The sequence below is a fragment of the Piliocolobus tephrosceles genome, chromosome 14 (genome assembly GCF_002776525.5).
Source record: "Piliocolobus tephrosceles isolate RC106 chromosome 14, ASM277652v3, whole genome shotgun sequence".
NCBI classification, from domain to species: Eukaryota; Metazoa; Chordata; class Mammalia; order Primates; family Cercopithecidae; genus Piliocolobus; species Piliocolobus tephrosceles.
In genome coordinates this window covers 33,550,291-33,567,529 of record NC_045447.1, presented here as the reverse complement: position 1 = coordinate 33,567,529, position 17,239 = coordinate 33,550,291, and the positions used below count along the sequence as shown (strand labels likewise).

At 44.0% G+C, this 17,239-nt stretch overlaps 1 protein-coding gene across 2 annotated transcripts in view; it reads left to right on the top strand.

The window, feature by feature from the left end:
- Positions 1–3,456: 3,456 nt before the first annotated feature.
- The window catches only part of FSD1L (fibronectin type III and SPRY domain containing 1 like), a 92,601-nt gene continuing 78,818 nt past the window's right edge, over positions 3,457–17,239 (top strand). For both annotated transcript variants that reach the window (XM_023202383.1, XM_023202390.2), the window contains exon 1: positions 3,457–3,658. In XM_023202383.1, the coding sequence (XP_023058151.1) occupies positions 3,644–3,658 (15 nt within the window). In that variant the 5' untranslated portion in view covers positions 3,457–3,643. The remainder of the gene's footprint in view (positions 3,659–17,239) is intronic.

The window sequence follows — 17,239 nt, the reverse complement described above, 5'->3', positions numbered from 1 at the left end:
GCTGCAGGCAATGCCTGGCACCACTCAGAGAAGATAGAGAACCTGGTTCTGGGAGAGACAATTTCGCCAGACTTTCTGTATCAGCCTCTCTATGAGGCTATCCTAACTTGAAGTTTCCTCAGAAAGAGGTCCTGGAGGCCCAGAGACCTCAATTGGATAAATGTCTATGACTAGATAGGCTTTTTAAGAATAAGAAACCTAGGTTTTGAAGTGGTGTTTTTATGCCTCTGTAGCTCTCTCCACGACCCCCGTTTTTTGTAAACAATTTGCTTTCTCTCAGTTCAATGACTCTCAAGCTTAGCATTCATCAGAATCACCTAGAGGAAATGTTAAAACACAGATTTTTGGACTCTTCTCCAAGAGTTCCTGATTCAGTAGGTCCAGGGATAAGGCCGGACAATTTGTACTTCTTAGAAGTAACCAGCAGATGTGGATTCAGGTGGTCCAGGGATCACATTTAAGAACAAATGCTTTATTTTATTTGCAAAACTACTTTTGAAAATTTCCAAATGAATTTGGCTGTGAAAAAATAAGTACAGAAAATGCAAAGGACTTGCCAATAGGCCAGAGGTACTGGGAGGGATTGGGTGGGAGACTTAGAGCCCAGCTCGGTAAGTGGTTGTGATGGGAGAACTTGTACAAACCGGGGAAGACAAAAGTCACAGTCAGAAGGAACTAGCTGTTCCCAGATGGGAACGAGGGGAAGCAAAAGGCCCAGGATGAGCTGGGCAGGAGAGCCAGACTGGCCAGAAACAGAGATTGGGTGAGGGCAGAAGTCAAATGGGGTAGAGATGTTGTCAAAAGCTGCAGTCTGCTGGCTGGGCTACAGGGAAAGAACTCGGGAAGCTGGAGGCAAGGAGCCAGGAGTGAGCTCCTGGGGTGTGGGAGTTGTGACCGAGTCTGGTGATCACATTTCAGCTGCAACTCACTGTCCCCAAAAGCCTCTTTCTTCCTCTGGTGGTGCCTGTCAGTCATAAAGTGCCCAGGAATTGCCCTCTGACAGCAGTGAGGTGAAGTCCTTGCAGCAAGAGAAGTGGGGACATCACCAAGTCCTGTTTCCTCCGCTTAGTGGTGGGTCCCATAGTGGCAAGCAGGGGCAGAGCCGGGAAGCACGCAGTCTGGTGATTAGACTTTAGATGTTCTCCAATCCCCAGGCTGCATTTCTCCCTCATGGGAAACTGACTCAGCTGCAGTACACAATGTGAAGGAATGACCTTTGTGGCTGCAGCAGTGGGCTAATGGCTGGGCACCTGGCTGCACTTGCTCTTCCTCATGGAGTTGGGAAAGGTTGAATAGGAGGCTCTCTTCTCTTGGTACTAAGAGATGGGCATCTCTTTGCAGGACTGCATGCCACTACTCCTTTCAGCTGGCGCACATAGGCCCACCCTGGGACCCTGGCTTTCTAAGCAGTACCCACCTAGCCTTAGCCAAGCTCCTCTTTTCCCTTTCGTAACTTTCATTTCATTTCTTGAACATCTCTGTGCAGTTAAAAAAGGATACATTAAGTGCATACCATGTGGCAGACTCTGAGCTGGGGATACAGATACGGGGTAAAAGAAATTCAGCCCTCAAAAAAATCACAGTACAGTCAGAGGGATCCATGCAGAGATGTAATGACAACATTGTAGAATAAATAGTTTCTCAAACACAGAGCTCCTTCCCTCCATGAAGCCTTTGTATTTGTTGTTCCTACTGTCTAGAATGTTCTTCCCTAGATCCTTGTACAATTCATCTTCTCACTTTATACTCAGGCCATTTCCAAGAGGGACCTTCCTTGACGTTTCTATGAAAAATTAAACCCTCCCAATTCTCTGAATCCATCTGCCTTATTTATTTATTTATTTAGGAGCTGGGGTCTCACTCTGTTGCCCAGGCTGGAGTGCAGTGGTGTGATCTAGGCTCACTGCAACCTCTGCCTCCAGGACTCAAGTGATCCTCCTGCCTCAGCCTCCTGATTGGCTCTGGCTACAGGCTTGCAGCACCACGTCTAATTTTTTTTTTTTTTTTTTAAATTTCTGTAGAGACGGGGTTTTGCCATGTTGCCCAGGCTGGTCTCAAACTCCTGGACTCAAGCAATCCACCCTTTGGGCCTCCCAAAGTGCTGGGATTACAGGTGTGAGCCACCATGCCCAGCCTGATTTTTAATTTTAGCCCTTGTAACTACCTAGCACGTTAAATTTTTTTTTTTTTTTTTTGGTTGGCCTCCTATACTAGATTGTAAGCTCCGTGAGAAAAACAGGGCCTTGTCCACTACTGAATTTTGTTTGTAGAACTGGTACTCAGTACGTATTTCCCTTTTATTCATTCATCATAAATGACTGTCCAGTTGAACTTCTGTGAGCCTCTCCAGAGTCATCCAAATGGAAGATGAGGCCTCTCTGCCTGAGGAACTTTTTCAAGCCTACTAAATTCCAGGCTTTCTAAAAATCTTCATTGCCGCCTCAGGTCACACCGAGCAGGTTCTAACTCCCCACTAAGAATGACTATAATGGGCCTGGCACAGTGGGTCACACCTGTAATCATAGCACTTTGGGAGGCTGAGGTGGGCGAGCTGCCTGAGCTTAGGAGTTCGAGACCATCCTGAGCAACATGGCGAGACCCAGTCTCCGCTAAAAGTACAAAAAATTAGCCAGGTGTGGTGGGTGCGCCTGTAATCCCAGCTACTCAGGAGGCTGAGGCACGAGAATTCCTGGAATCTGGGAGGCGGAGGTTGCAGTAAGCCAAGATGGCACCACTGCACTACAGCCTGGGTGACAGAGCGAGACTCCATCTCCAAAAAAAAAAAAAATAATAATAATTTAGTACTAATATGTACCATACGTTAGTTAATCCTCACAATCCTCTGCAAAGTCCGCATTATTTCTCTCATTTTACAGATGAAACAGGCTCAGGGAGAGTGACTTGCTCAAAATAATACAGGTAGCAAGGTGCCGGGGTGGGTGGGTCCCCGGGAAAACTGTGCCAGGCCCCAAAGCTCACGTTAATCCCATAACCACGTTTCCGCCACTCTCATCCCTATATCCCCCTCCTATGTTTCCACCACATCCCCTAAAGGCCTTTTCCCACGTTTTCGCTACATCCCCATTCCAGCCCTTTTCCTTCCTTCGGACCGCTGGGTCCGCTGTAGCCTGGCTGCCCCTCTAAGGATAGCATGGGGAGGGGCTTCAGACGCGTGCTGGGTGGAGGGTAGGCTCATCTGTCTCCAGCACCAGATACTCTTTCCTTCCCGGACCCTCCCCACCGGTTGGCTGCTGGATGCCCAGTGGCCTATTTCAGGGCCGCAGAGACTGCTGTCGCTGGAGGAAAAAGGATGGGGGAAGGGACTGCAGGCTGCAGAAGCACTAGCTGGAGACCGACCGGCAGCGCTCCCCACCCTCCACCGCTACTTCCCGGGTGCAGTCGGCCGCTGCGCGCAGGCGCGGGGTGCTCCTCAGCCCCTCCCTTCTGCGGGCCGCCCTTTCACCCTGGCAACCGCGGCGCGGCGACGGCGCGCGCGGGCTGGGCGCGGCCGGGTGGGGCCGGGCGGTGCAGGTGCTGGCTGGGGCAGTGCAGTGAGTAGCGGTCTTGGGGTGTGCGATCTCGCTGAGCCTCCTCACACGGTTCGTCGTTTCGGGTTCGAGCCCAACCGGCTTAGCCCCTCGCCATGGACTCCCAGAAAGTAAGCGGGGGAGGGGAGCCCGGGGCTACCGAGACAAGCCGGGCCGGCACTGGGTGGGCGGGGCGCCTGGGCCCGTGGGCTGTGGGTACGCGGGGTGGACCTGGCCGGGCGTCCGGGCTGCTGCTGCGGAGGGCAAGGCCGCCCGGCCGCTCTTTGGGCGGGAGCGAAGAGGCGCCCGCACGGATGCGGGGACCGCGCCCGGTGACTCGGGCTGGCCTCTGCCCTGTGTTCTGTCCGGGGCCTTGACTCTTAAGGAAAAACAGGGAGCCATCCCCCTTTTAAAATCAGCCACTCTGCAATGCTTTAGGCCCGTTTTCATGCCCGCAGCCTGCGAGCGTGCTGGTGGGGGTGTATCCCTCCTCAGCAGATGAGGAAACCGAGGCACAGCCTTGTTGGTGTCTCCCTGCTGACGCCGAAAGCTGGGGCTTTTTCCTCGACCAAGTCCCGTCTCAGCACCACGCTCTTTAGGTCAGGGACCCAATCTCCTTTGTACCGCCCACCCGCTCCCCTTCCCAAGACTTTTCCTAAGTAGATCTTAGTGTTCCTTGAATGGAGGGAAAAGACTTCAATTGTCAGGGCAGCCGTCCCACTCTCTGACCAATTGGTGTTGCTGGGCACAGTTACTTAGGGGTTGTCGTGGAATGTTTTATACTTTCCGAACAGTTGAGGAAAGGTTATATAATCGTAAAGGTTCAATTCAGAAGAAGTGTTTGGAGAACAAAGCCAATGTCTTGAATACAGTTAGAAGTGAGTTATTCAGTCATAATCTCCATATGAAAATAACCACCCTGTTCTCTTTGTTAGACTATAACGTAATTGAAATATAGTGCAGGGTAGGAAAGAAAAAACGAGTAGTATTAATAATGTAGCAGGGAAAACAAAGACATATCTAAGAGGCTCTTCTTTTCTATTATTAGAAAGCACGGGAAAGACTTAGAACATCGTTTTCTACAATTTTGTCTAGATTCACCTTCTTTATCACTTTGCTGAGGGCATGAGAGAATAGTGATGTGTTGAGCATTGATTATTATAGTATTTAACAAAAATGCACATGATTTCATTGTATGTGTTGGTCCTGAAACTCACCTTGGTATGCGTGACTATTCGTAAGACATTTAAAAATTACATTTTGTGTATTTTGGGTATGTATAGGTTAAAAATATTGTCTCTGCCTAACTTTGTAAAGCATCTCTCAGCTTATTAGGTAAAAGTAATGGTATGTGAATGGACATTAGCAGAGGTCAAATGAAGGAGCAAAGTCCGGAGACATGGGTTCCAGGATGCTATTTACTAGCTCTGTGATAAGTAGCAAGTCACTTAACTGTGATTAATCTGTTTCCTCTTATATGCGGTAGAAGTAAGAGTATTTTATAGTGTCATAGTAAAAATCTGATAAAATAGTTTGTTCTGAAAACACAGTATTTTAAAGTTTACAAAGTATGAGCACTAAAATACTCTGTGTCCCATAAAATACAAAAAAAAAAAAGTGTTTTAGTATGGATCATCATACTTTGTCAGGGATGCATTATTCCTCACTTTAATGAGGAATCAAGACTTGGAGGTTGTGACTCCTGGAAGGTCATGCTACTAGCACTAAGGCTAAGATTTGAACCTATTTGTTCTTATTTCGAATGATGTGTTTGGGTACCTACAGGTTACCACGTGCAGTTTCCTGAGAAGTAGCAAAGAATTAGCTTCTCTTTCTTATTAGTAGTAAAGTATCTTATTTGTGATATCTTTTAGAATCAACTTCTCAATATTAAAAAATATGTTGAATTTCATTGATGGTACCAAATCTTCCTAAAAAAAAAAAAAAAGAAAAAAGAAACAACCACACTCCTTGGTTTATAGCTGTATAAAGAATGTCCGGGGTTAATGTGCATTAACCAGTTCAGTGCTCTGAACCTGAGCTTCCTTTTCTCATATGAATTCCTGCAGAATCACAAGCCTCAAATAGTAATGATATAAGCTGGATATTGTTCTCTTTAAATAAGACAGTAGTACACCCCAGACATTATTTTTAGAGACTATTTTCTGTTATGGAATGTACATTGAAAATAGTAGCAGAGGTAGTACCTCAGTCAGTAAAGTATAAGAAAAATAGGTACTGCAGGCCGGGCGCGGTGGCTCAAGCCTGTAATCCCAGCACTTTGGGAGGCCGAGACGGAGGGATCACGAGGTCAGGAGATCGAGACCATCCTGGCTAACACGGTGAAACCCCGTCTCTACTAAAAAATACAAAAAAACTAGCCGGGCGAGGTGGCGGGCTCCTGTAGTCCCAGCTACTCTGGAGGCTGAGGCAGGAGAATGGCGTGAACCTGGGAGGCGGAGCTTGCAGTGAGCCGAGATCGCGCCACTGTACTCCAGCCTGGGTGACAGAGCGAGACTCCGTCTCAAAAAAAAAAAAAAAAAAAAAAAAAAAGAAAAATAGGTACTGCAAAGTGTGAGGAAGGCCTGAATATATACCTGAATGTTTGTTAGGCATTGGGATTTGGGCTTTACTTTATTAAGAGGATGGCTCTGGAGCCAGGTCTCCGGTTCTACTATTTATAAGCTGTATGAGCTGGGGTAGTTTGCTCTGTCTCCATTTCTTCTTCTGTAAAATAGAGATAATAATTTGTACTTCTCTCACAGGATTATTGTGAGGATTGTGTTTTTTTTTTTTTTTTTTTTGAGACGGAGTTTTGATCTTGTGGGCCAGGCTGGAGTGCATTGGTGCAATCTCGGCTCACTGCAACCTCTGCTTCCTGGGTTCAAGAGATTCTCGTGCCTCAGCCTCCTGAGTAGCTGGAATTACAGGCGTCCCCCACCACACCTGGCTAATTTTTGTATTTTTAGTAGAGATGGGGTTTTACCGTGATGGCCAGCTGGTCTCAAACTCCTGACCTCACTCAGGTGATCCCCCTGCCTCGGCCTCACAAAGCACTGGAATTACAGGCTTCAGCCACCGTGCCTGGTCTTGCGTTCATTTTTAAAAGCCACTTAACAATGCCTAGCATACAAAAATACTGTTAGCTACTGCTATTAATTTAGTAATTCTAACTTCAAAGTAACTTTCTTCTTTTAAAATTAAGTGTAGACATTTTACCTTTTTTTTTTTTTTTGAGACGGAGTTTCCCTCTGTCGCCCAGGCTGGAGTGCACTGGCGCAATCTCGGCACACTGCAAGCTCCGCCTCCTGGGTTCACGCGATTCTCCTGCCTCAGCCTCCAGAGTAGCTGGGACTACAGGCGCCCACCACCATGCCCCGCTAAGTTTTTGTATTTTTAGTAGAGACGGGGTTTCACCGGGTTAGCCAGGATAGTCTCTATCTCCTGACCTCGTGATCCCCCCGCCTCGGCCTCCCAAAGTGCTGGGATGACAAGCGTGAGCCACTGCGCCCGGCCCGACATTTTTACTTTTAAAGCATATTTTCTGCTACTATATCTGTAAGAAACGATTCACATGGTGGTGCCGGAGAAGAGTTGTTAAATTCTAATAGGAAGCGGATTGGAAGTTCTGACTCATGCAGTCTGACAATAGAGGTTAACTAGACAGTCTTACAGAAGCTTGATGGTGGCTAGTCAACAGATGGATTAGCTTGACCAGCTGCTTTTTTGTCTGTGAAAATAACTTGGACTTCAGTGTTAATGTTAGCAACAGATGCTCTGTTTGAGTAGAGGAAGAAAACATAATAACCCCGGGTATGTAAGGCATACTGTTGGATACAGAAAACCACAGTATTAACTCCTGGAAATAAACAGAGGGGTTTTGTTTATATCGAGTTTCTGGGACGCTTTTGTGAACAGGATGTGTTATGGATAGGTGGCTTTTGTTTGATACTCAAACCTTTTGATTATGTCTTTAAACGGTTTTAAGGTAAAATCCCAAAGGTTTCTTTACCTGATAAAATGTGCACGTTCAAAGAAAACATTGAAACAAATAAGATATTTGTACCTTTTTAGAATCTTGGAGCTTGAAATTTTATAGTTTAAGTTAAATTTTTGTACAGATTATTCACATGCATAGGGATCACTCTTTCTAAGAAAGGTACTTACTGTAGGAATAAGAAAGGGTGGAGAGGAAGGGAGATGAGAGCCCAGAGGAAGGAATTCACCAAGAGCATATATTGTCACTTGCTTACTTTTCCCCACTATTTTTCCTGCATATTCTTCCTACTTGGAAAGGGGTAGTGAGTGACAGGTGAGGCTTGACTGGACAAAACTAGATTGGGGAGATTGAACTGAGCAGGAGGAGTTTTAAACATGACAACCTGCAACAAGTAGCCTATCTACACTAAGTTTCCTTATCCCCATTTCCTGCTCCAAGCTATGTGCTATTCTTTGCCTTCCTCTTGTACCTTACCAGTTCCAAGAACCCCACCACATCCATAACCAACCCAGTGTTCCATGTTCCAAAATTACTCCTCATTTAAAAATAATTGTTTCCTGAGGAAAGAGAAATGAAATTTGACTATTGTTCTGCATCCAGTATTGTGTTGAACTGTCACAACAGTTCTTATTCCTGTTGCACTGTTAGGGAAAATGAAGCCCAGGGAGGCTAAGTGTCTTGTTCAGAGTCACACAGCTAGCAAATAGTAGTCTGGATTCAAGCCAAGTTTTTTTTTACAACCCAGAGTTTTTTCATTACCACTGTTCTTCCTGAATTATTTGCATTTCAGTGGTGGTATGATTAAAGTAATTAAAACTTAAAATGTAACAGGGATAAGCCCCTATAAGGCAGGGTTCCCTCCCTCCTCCTCTCCCCCCTCCTTCCCTGCCTCCCTCCTTTCCTTCCTTCCTTTGTCTCCCTCTCCCCCCTCCTTCCCTACCTCCCTCCCTTCCTTCCTCTCTCCTTCCTTCCTCTCTCCTTCCTTCCTCTCTCCTTCCTTCCTTCCCCTCCCTCCCTCTCTTTCTCCTTCCCTCCCTCCCTCCCTCCCTCCCTCCCTTCCTTCCTTCCTTCCCTCCCTCCCCCCCCCCCCCCTCCTTCTCTCCCTCCCTCTCTCCCTTCCTTCCTCAGAGTCTTGCTGTCTTCCTCAGGCTGATGGCTCACCACGGCAATCTCTGCCTTCTGCACTCAAGCTATCCTCCCAGCTCAGCGTCCTGAGCAGCTGGGACTACAGGTGCATGCCACCATATGCCTGGCTAATTTTTGTGTTTTTTGTAGAGACAGGGTTTTGCCGTGTTGTACAGGCTAGTCTTGAACTCTTGTGCTCAAACGATTGGCCCGCGTTGGCCTCCCAAAGTGCTGGGATTACAGGCATGAGCCATCACATCTGACCTAAAGTAGTTGTTGTTTTTTTTTTTTTTTTTAAGAAGCTAGTTAAATAGTTGAAGTATAGTGAAAATAGTTGATAGATGATAAAGAACATGATTTAGGCAAAAACCTGGAATTTGGTGTCTCTTGTTGCCCCAAATAAAAATCACTATTTTTTTTTTTTTTTTTTTTTGAGACAGAGTCTTGCTCTGTCACCCAGGCTGGCTGCTGTGGCGCAATCTTGGCTCACTGCAACCTCTGCTTCCTGGGTTCAAGCGATTCTTGTGTCTCAGCCTCCCTAGTAACTGGGATTATAGGCGCCTACCACCATACCCAGCTAATTTTTAAAATTTTTAGTGGAGATGGGGTTTTGCCATGTTGGCCAGGGGGTTCTTGAACTCCTGCCTGACCTCAGATGACTCTCCCAAAGGGCTGGGATTACAGACATGAGACACCTCGCGCAGCCTAAAATCACTATTTTCATTTTGTGTGTGTGTGTGTCTGTCTGTCTATACATATCTCTCCCCTTTTTTCAACTATTTTGAAGGAATGTCTTAGCTATCTAAAGTACAACTGTGAGCAAGAAAGTAGAAATGGGCTGGGTGCGGTGGCTCATGCCTGTAATCCCAGCACTTTGGAAGGCTGAGGCAGGTGGATCATGAGGTCAGAAGATCGAGACCATCCTGACTAACACGGTGAAACCCTGTCTCTACTAAAAATACGAAAAATTAGCTGGGCATGGTGGCGGGCACCTGTAGTCCCAGCTACTAGGAAGGCTGAGGCAGGAGAATGGCATGAACCCGGGCAGTGGAACTTGCAGTGACCCGAGATCGCACCACTGCACTCCAGCCTGGGCAACAGAGCAAGACTCCATCTCAAAAACAAAATAAAATAAATGAACACCATGTTGACATACTTACGACCATTATATGTAATACAGGTATCTTCATTTTTCAATTGAACTTGGCAGTTTCTAAAAATTAGAAAGATAGTGAAGCAGACCTTTTTTATAAAGAAATTTAACATAGTGCTTGTTTGCAGTGCTTGGCTGAATGTAAGCAGGATTTTTCATGCAGTAAACACATATTGAATATTTGCCATAGTGATAGATATTCCACTCTAACTTATGGTGGAAAATATTTTAAAGTTGGTGGATTTCATCTCCAGACTTTTAAAAATATGTTTTTCACCCTTTGTTGGCACTTCTTCCCAGCCACAAGGTTCTGATAGAATCTGGTTTCAGTTATTGATGCTTGTTAATTGCTATTAATTGCATTTTGAACTAATTTATTTAAAAAGTATTAACATAGCCAGTGTTTGCATTTCTATTGCATTATAAATATAGTAATATAAGTTTATTGTAGGAAAATAGGAATATAAATAAAATGAAAATAAAATAAAAACCACTCAATTCTGCCACCCAGAGATAATCTCTTCAACATTTATATCACCATCTAGTTTTTTGATATGCATATAAAAACTTTTTAAAAATTATGGTATCATGCTATATATGCTGGTCTATAATTTGCATTTCACATAATTATGGATATTTTTCCATATTAATCATTCTACAATACTTTTAATTATTCAACAGAATTCTTTTGTATGCATGTTTTACTTGATTTTATTTAATCAGTACCCTTTTGTTGTATATTTTTGTTGATCCCAAACTTTTAATGTTATAAATGTCACAGATGAGCATCCTTGTAGCTGAGTCTCTGCTTACACCCTTAATTATTCACTTAGAATAAATTAGAAATAGAATTACTGAGTCAATGTATATGTACTTCAAAAATTGTATTTGATATGTATTGTCAAGTTGCCCTTGAGAAGGGTTGTTAGTTTATACTAATACTCCCATCTCCGCTCCAGTGCCACCTTCTTTCATTAAACGGTAGGACCTCTGGTTTCTTTGGCCGACTATGAGCCTCCTTGACTTCACTGGGTAAAACAGCCAGTTCAGAGGCCACTGAACATGGTTAAGGCTTCATTATCCTCTGGTGTGCTTTATATCCCTCAAATCCTAGATGGGAGATTACCTCCTCTTATGCTGTGATATCTTAAACTGGATTCAGGGCAGAAAGGCAGCATTCCCCAGCCAGTTCTTTTACTAGCATTTAGATTTTTTCTCAGCTGGTAAGCTAGACTAAATCAGAATTGATTGTAGGCTGTCTCAGTTACATCTGTGTACAGGTAGTGTTCTCAACTGTTTCACTGTTATAGGGGGTGTAGCCTTCCATCTTTTAGGTATATTATGATGATTAGATTCCTGAATTTCCCAGTTCTCTTTTTTTTCACCTTCTTGCATCACATCTGAGCATCATACTTTTGTTAAAATAACTGGCGAGATTCTGGTTATCTAGCTAACAGCTGGATAGAGCTTTCTGGATTCAGCTCTTTATCACTGTATGGTAAACCTACCTAATAGCAATAGTTTAAGCATACTGTTAGAATGACCCTGTATGGCAGACTCACCTGAATGAGTGTTCTGAGTTTCACTGGGCTGTGTAGTTATCTTGTCCAGCTCACTGTCACTGGACCTTTTCTGTATTTAAGGCAGTTCTCCTGCCCAGCCTGCCACCACTGGACTCTCTCCCTTGTATGTAACCCCTCAATAAAATACCATGTTTCATTTGGTGGCTCTCGGTTTCTTCTTCAGCCTCTTGAACCTGGTGACATCCCCATTGGAGTCGATGGAGGGGTTTAGCATGAAGTCACCTAATTCAAAGGACAGGTCTATGTGTGGGATGATGCAAGTGGCATCATTTCTGGTGGCAGTTGGGCATTTTCCAGGAATGTTACACGCTGGTTTGATCAATCCCTTTCCTCTGGTTGCAGGAACCCTGTGATTATCTCGTATAGTCCGCAACAGTTTAAACAGCCTAGAGTACAGGCTCTGGAGGCAACCTCCTGGATTTGAAAAGCAGAGGTTCTGGGGACAACCTCCTGGATTTGAATCGTGATTGCCATTTGATAACTGTGTGACCTAAAACAAGTTTCTTAACATCTTGAATCTTTCCTTTTTCCAACCATAAAGTGTGAAGACTAATACTACTTTTTTTTTTTTTTAAATCAGATGTGATGATTAAAAAGATACTCCATGTTAGCAGCACAGAGCCTGGCACATAGAAGGTGCTTAATGAAATTCTAACTAAATTGGATATAATAATAGTTTGACCCCCTTAAATTATAGATCTATTTGTGATATTTGCAGGGGCTCTAGATTTTTGTATCTTGATTTTCTGGAATACTGCTGTAGAATTTGACTCAAAGTCTTCTCCTGGTCTGAGAAGATGCTGGTGGGAAACCCATATGTCAGCATTTCTCTAATTATGATCACATGGATGCTGATGCCCTCTGATTTGGGGTTATAACCTGTTGATCAGTTCCAGGTTTCCAGATTGTTGATCAGTTCCAGATTTCTAATCTTGAAGTAAAATCTTAGTCCTTTGGATGCCTTTAGCCATTCTGACCTGTTCATGAACCTCTGATCTCTACTTTATCAGGTAGTACAGTGTAGTCCTTTAAGAGCATAGACTCAGGAATCAAACTGTCTTAATTTGAATCCTGACTGTGTGACATATTAGCCTTGATATTCTAGGCAAGCTGCTTAACTTCTCCATGCGTCAGCTTCCTCATTGGAAAATGAGGATAATTATAGTATCTTACTTCATAGGAATCTTGAAAGGATTAAATGAATTAATAATATGTAGAGAGCTTAAGACAGTACTTGGCACTTAAGAGTACCAAAGTGCTCTTTTGCTCAGTCTATTGATTATCCTTTTACTTGATTGATAGTCATTATAAATGTAACTTAAGCTGTGCTGCATTGAAGAGAGTAGCTCATATCGTGTACATCTTAGATTACTTTGATTCATTCCGTGACAATGACAGTGGTTGTGGTTGTGCCTGGCTAGGGTGTATATAATGCTTTTTCTTGTTGGTGTAGCAATTGCCTTAGTCTAAATCCATAGTCGCATCATTGTATTTTTTTGTTGTTATTATGAGGGTCTGATAATTGTGTTACATCACCAAAAGACAATTGCTGAGATTGCCTATGCAGACTTCCTATGGAGACTTATGTCATATGTTTTACTATGATTTAGCAGAATTGGCATTTGTCAAAGCATGTCTTCAGACCTGCGTCACCTAGAACTTTTATTTATCACCACCTGAGTCTTATATAATTTTCTAGATAAGCTTTAGATAATTTATTTTGCCTTTATTCATCTATGTTTATCTATTACTTTATCCATCAGTGTTTAGAAGGTAATGGGAGGCTTGAGATCTGATATAAAAATCTGAGAACTTCGTAGGCATCCTTTAAGGTTGATAGAATCCCGTGGGGCAGATGAAAGTTGTCTTTGCCCTCCTTCACCCATAGGTTTTGATGAAAAAAAAATAAAATGAATATATGTAACCTGGGCTCATTCTATAAGTACATTTTTGGAATTTGTTTTGTCAGTACATTGTGTATATGTTTTAGGACAGGGGTTATAGGAAGAGGAACTGATAAATGAGAGGGCTCCTAGGAGGAAGCAAGTCAAATGAGATAAATTCATAGCCGGCTATGTAGCTGGGGTGTAATAAGAGAGAGGAAGTCTGGGGAGATAAAGCAGGTGAGGTAGGCAGTGCACAGATCGTTTGAGATCTTATAGGTCATGTTAAAGATTTTCAGTTTTATCCAAGGTACAATGGGAAGCCATTGAAGAATACTGATCAGGAAGCATGATGCCATCATTACCCTAGCTGAAGTATATAGAGGACTGATTACTGGGGAGAAAAATTATTATCAGAGTCTGATTAAGAAGTTTTGCTATAGTGAAGGTTGAGATATAGGTTGAGATATGATAGTAACTTTTACTAAGATAGTAGTAATAATTCTAATGTCACAGGATACTTTGGATGTTTCTTAACCAGCTGGAAACCTCTGTGGCTGGCAGTGTCTCTCCTTGAGTTTCACTCATGCCTGCTGGGCTCGTTCTGCTCACTTGGCCTGGCAGGCTGTGCTCAGCTCATACTACTGGCCTGGATCCCACACCTGTCAAGGGCGATCCAGGCATGGAGCAGTGAGGGATATGTGAGCCAGCGAGTGAGCTTGGGGTACGGCCACTGTGGACAGCCTAGCATGCTGGCTGCTGTGGCCATGCGGGCAGCTCCAGGCACTGGCACAGTCACCAGCTCCATGTGAGGCTGCAGCTGAACCAAGCATACTGCAAGTGGTTTCCTCTGTGGGTGCCTGTGTCTGGATGAGGTGAATGCAGTGGTGCCTGAAAACTAAGAGATGCCAGTAACTGTGGAGCCCCAAGGGGTTGGGGGCAGGGGTGCTACAGCTTTCTTGTTCCTGCCACCTGCAGCTTGGCCAGCGGGAGCAGTGGGGCATGTTTCAGCCTGTTCACTCCTGCCACCTCACTTGGGCCTGTGGCTCCCAGGCTGGCCCGGTCCTGTTGTCACCTCCTGTCATGTGGGGCAGCCACCTGATGATGGTGGAAGGCGGGAGGGCTATAGTGTTACAGCTCTGGCTCAGGGAATCCTGAGGTCTAGGCCCTTAGAAGTGTTGCCACTCTTCACTTCTGCAGTTCATGTCACTGCCTGCAACTTGGTGAACTGGGCCAGGAACATGTTACAGCCCCTTTTACTCCTGTCTGCGGTTTGGCAAGTGAGCCAGGAAAGTGTTACAGCCCTTTCCGCACCTGCCTTTCAGTGGTTCCTGACTTCTTGTCTGGAGTCCAGGAAGAATGAGGTGACATGGACGACTGGATGGTGAGCAAGGCAGTGGAGAGTTTTACTGAGTGACAGAATAGCTCTTAGTGGTGAGGAGTCCTGAAATGGGTAGTCCAGATATGTTGCTGAGTCCAGGGTTTTTATGGGCTCAAAATGGGGAAGTTTATGCTGATTGGTCCATGGGCAGGAGGAAGTATGTGCTCATTGGTCCATGGGTAGGCCTGGAAAAAGCACCATTTGTTTGACTGAAAGGCATAAAGGAAATTCTCATTCAGGTTGGTGGATTCCATCAGGAACTGGCAGCCCAGTTTTCAGGCTTCAGGCTGTCTTTAGCCTGAAGGTCAGGTTTCACCAGGGATCTGCCCCATCTACCTAGGACTAGGTCTGCCTCCTGCTGCTATCAGTAGAACCATTAAGAAGGTAAAATCTATAGAACTTTGTGACTTCATGTAGAGCACAAATTAGAGGAGAGGAGATAGTGATGATGGCCTAGCTTTCTGTCTTTGCTCTTGATTAAATTTGGAAGTTCTACCTAGAGGGATAGACTGGGGTTGAAAACTCATTGCATTATGATATCTTTTAGATCTTTTCTGCTCTCTTTCTCTGCCGTGGCATATTGCCTACCATATCTAGAAAACACTTTTTAAAAATTGCTGGATTTAATTCAGCCAGCCTCCCCTTGTATACCTCCTAGATTAGGCACATACTATCCTTATATACACCTTTTACTTGACTCCTACCACTGTAGAGAAAATTTTAGCTTTATGTCACATATACAAGCTAGGGTCAAGTTTCCGAACTCAGCACATGTAATCTTAATTCTTTAGTTTTCATGTTTTGGTGCTGGTGGTAGTTTTGTCTTAAATATTCTAATTCCTTGTAACTTGTTTTCCAGTTGTACTGAGCACCGAGTTCCTTAGTGCTTTTTATCTTTATGTCATTTCCACTTAGTTCCAGCCAGTCCCCATTCTTGTGAGGGTCAAAAAGGTTGAAGCTTTGGCCCTCTCACTGATAAACTTTTACTGTTTTAGAATGCTAAATATGAGCTCTGGGTTACAGTCTTTTTCATTTGCTCATCCTCTCCACAGCAGTTGTAGATTAAAGGGCAAGTGGATCAGAGCTTCTGGAGCCTTTGTCTCAGTAGTCTGCCCTTGGGGAACTTTGCGGATATTTTCTACCTTTAAGCTTAGGAAAGCTTAACAGAGAGGCAGCATTTTATCTGTATTAGCTAACAAGGTCACATTGGTTGCTGTGACTTTCTCTTTATGATCTGAATGGTTGCTGCTTCTGCAACCATGTTTAATAATGTATTCGGCAGCTTTGAAAATATAGATGATCTTAAATGCTGGGGTTCCAGAGTCCTCTACAGCTGGTTTGTCCATTCGGCAGCTTTGAAAATATAGATGATCTTAAATGCTGGGGTTCCAGAGTCCTCTACAGCTGGTTTGTCCATTCTGACAGCATCTCAGTGGTGTATTATAGCAAAGGCTCTGAAGCCCTCCCCATCTAAAGATTGGAGTGCATCCCGTGAAAATAATCTAGGCTTTAGTCTTTGCAGTTTTGGCATTAGGGTAAAGCAACTTTTCTCAGAATGTAGACCCTTTATCTAGGTGTGTATTACAGACTCTCATGCTGTATTGGAACTCCTTATTAAATTCAAGAGCTGTAGAGTGCTCTCCCTTCAAAGAATGAGACCATGTTTCCCAGAAATACTATATCAGTCTTTAAAGACCTTTCTTTCTCACCCACTTTCTGGGGAAGTACAGTATTTTTACAGCCTTAGGCAATTCATATAGGATATCATTCCCCTAAAGGCTTTAACATAGATTGTAGAGTTTCTTTCCAGAAGTATGGCTATTAATACATCTTAGGCCAATACAGTTGAAAAGGAGCTTTCATCTGTGGTGATAGAATTTTGAATGAATTTAAGGGGAATGGTGAAGATAAGATTAACTGTAATCACTGGGCGCGGAGGCTCATGCCTGTAATCCCAGCACTTGGGAGGCCGAAGCAGGTGAATCACAGGGTCAGGAGTTCAAGAACAGCCTGGCCAGCATGGTGAAACCCCATCTCTACTAAAAAATACAAAAAATTAGCCAGGCATGGTAGCTTGCACCTGTAATCCCAGCTACTCGAGAGGCTGAGGCAGTAGAATTGCTTGAACCCGGGAGGCGGAAGTTGCAGTGAGCTGAGATTGCACCACTGCACTCTAGCCTGGGTAACAGAGTGAGACTCCGTCTCAAAAAAAAAAATAAAAAATTGTAATCTAAGGATGGTATTTTTTGGAGGTATGGGATAGTATCATAGAAAATGGAGGGCATTATTCTGATGATTCTTTGAATTTGTCTAACCCGTATGTCAGTTGTCCACACGTGCAGTCTTGTTTTTGTTAGCTGCCAGCTTTGACGTGGACATTTGTACTTTTTGTGATCCCAAGAAGTCTTCTCTAACCAAAAACATGAGTGAACAGTGTAAATTTCACAGGAGAGAGGAGTGTATTTGTTTCTTCTGTTATGGTTTTGGATCTCAAAGTGGTGTGACTTATGCACCAATTTCTTTTGAGAGTTGGTAATTTTAAAATGTCTTTCACTTTCTAGAGTTAATATTAATGTAAATTAAAAAC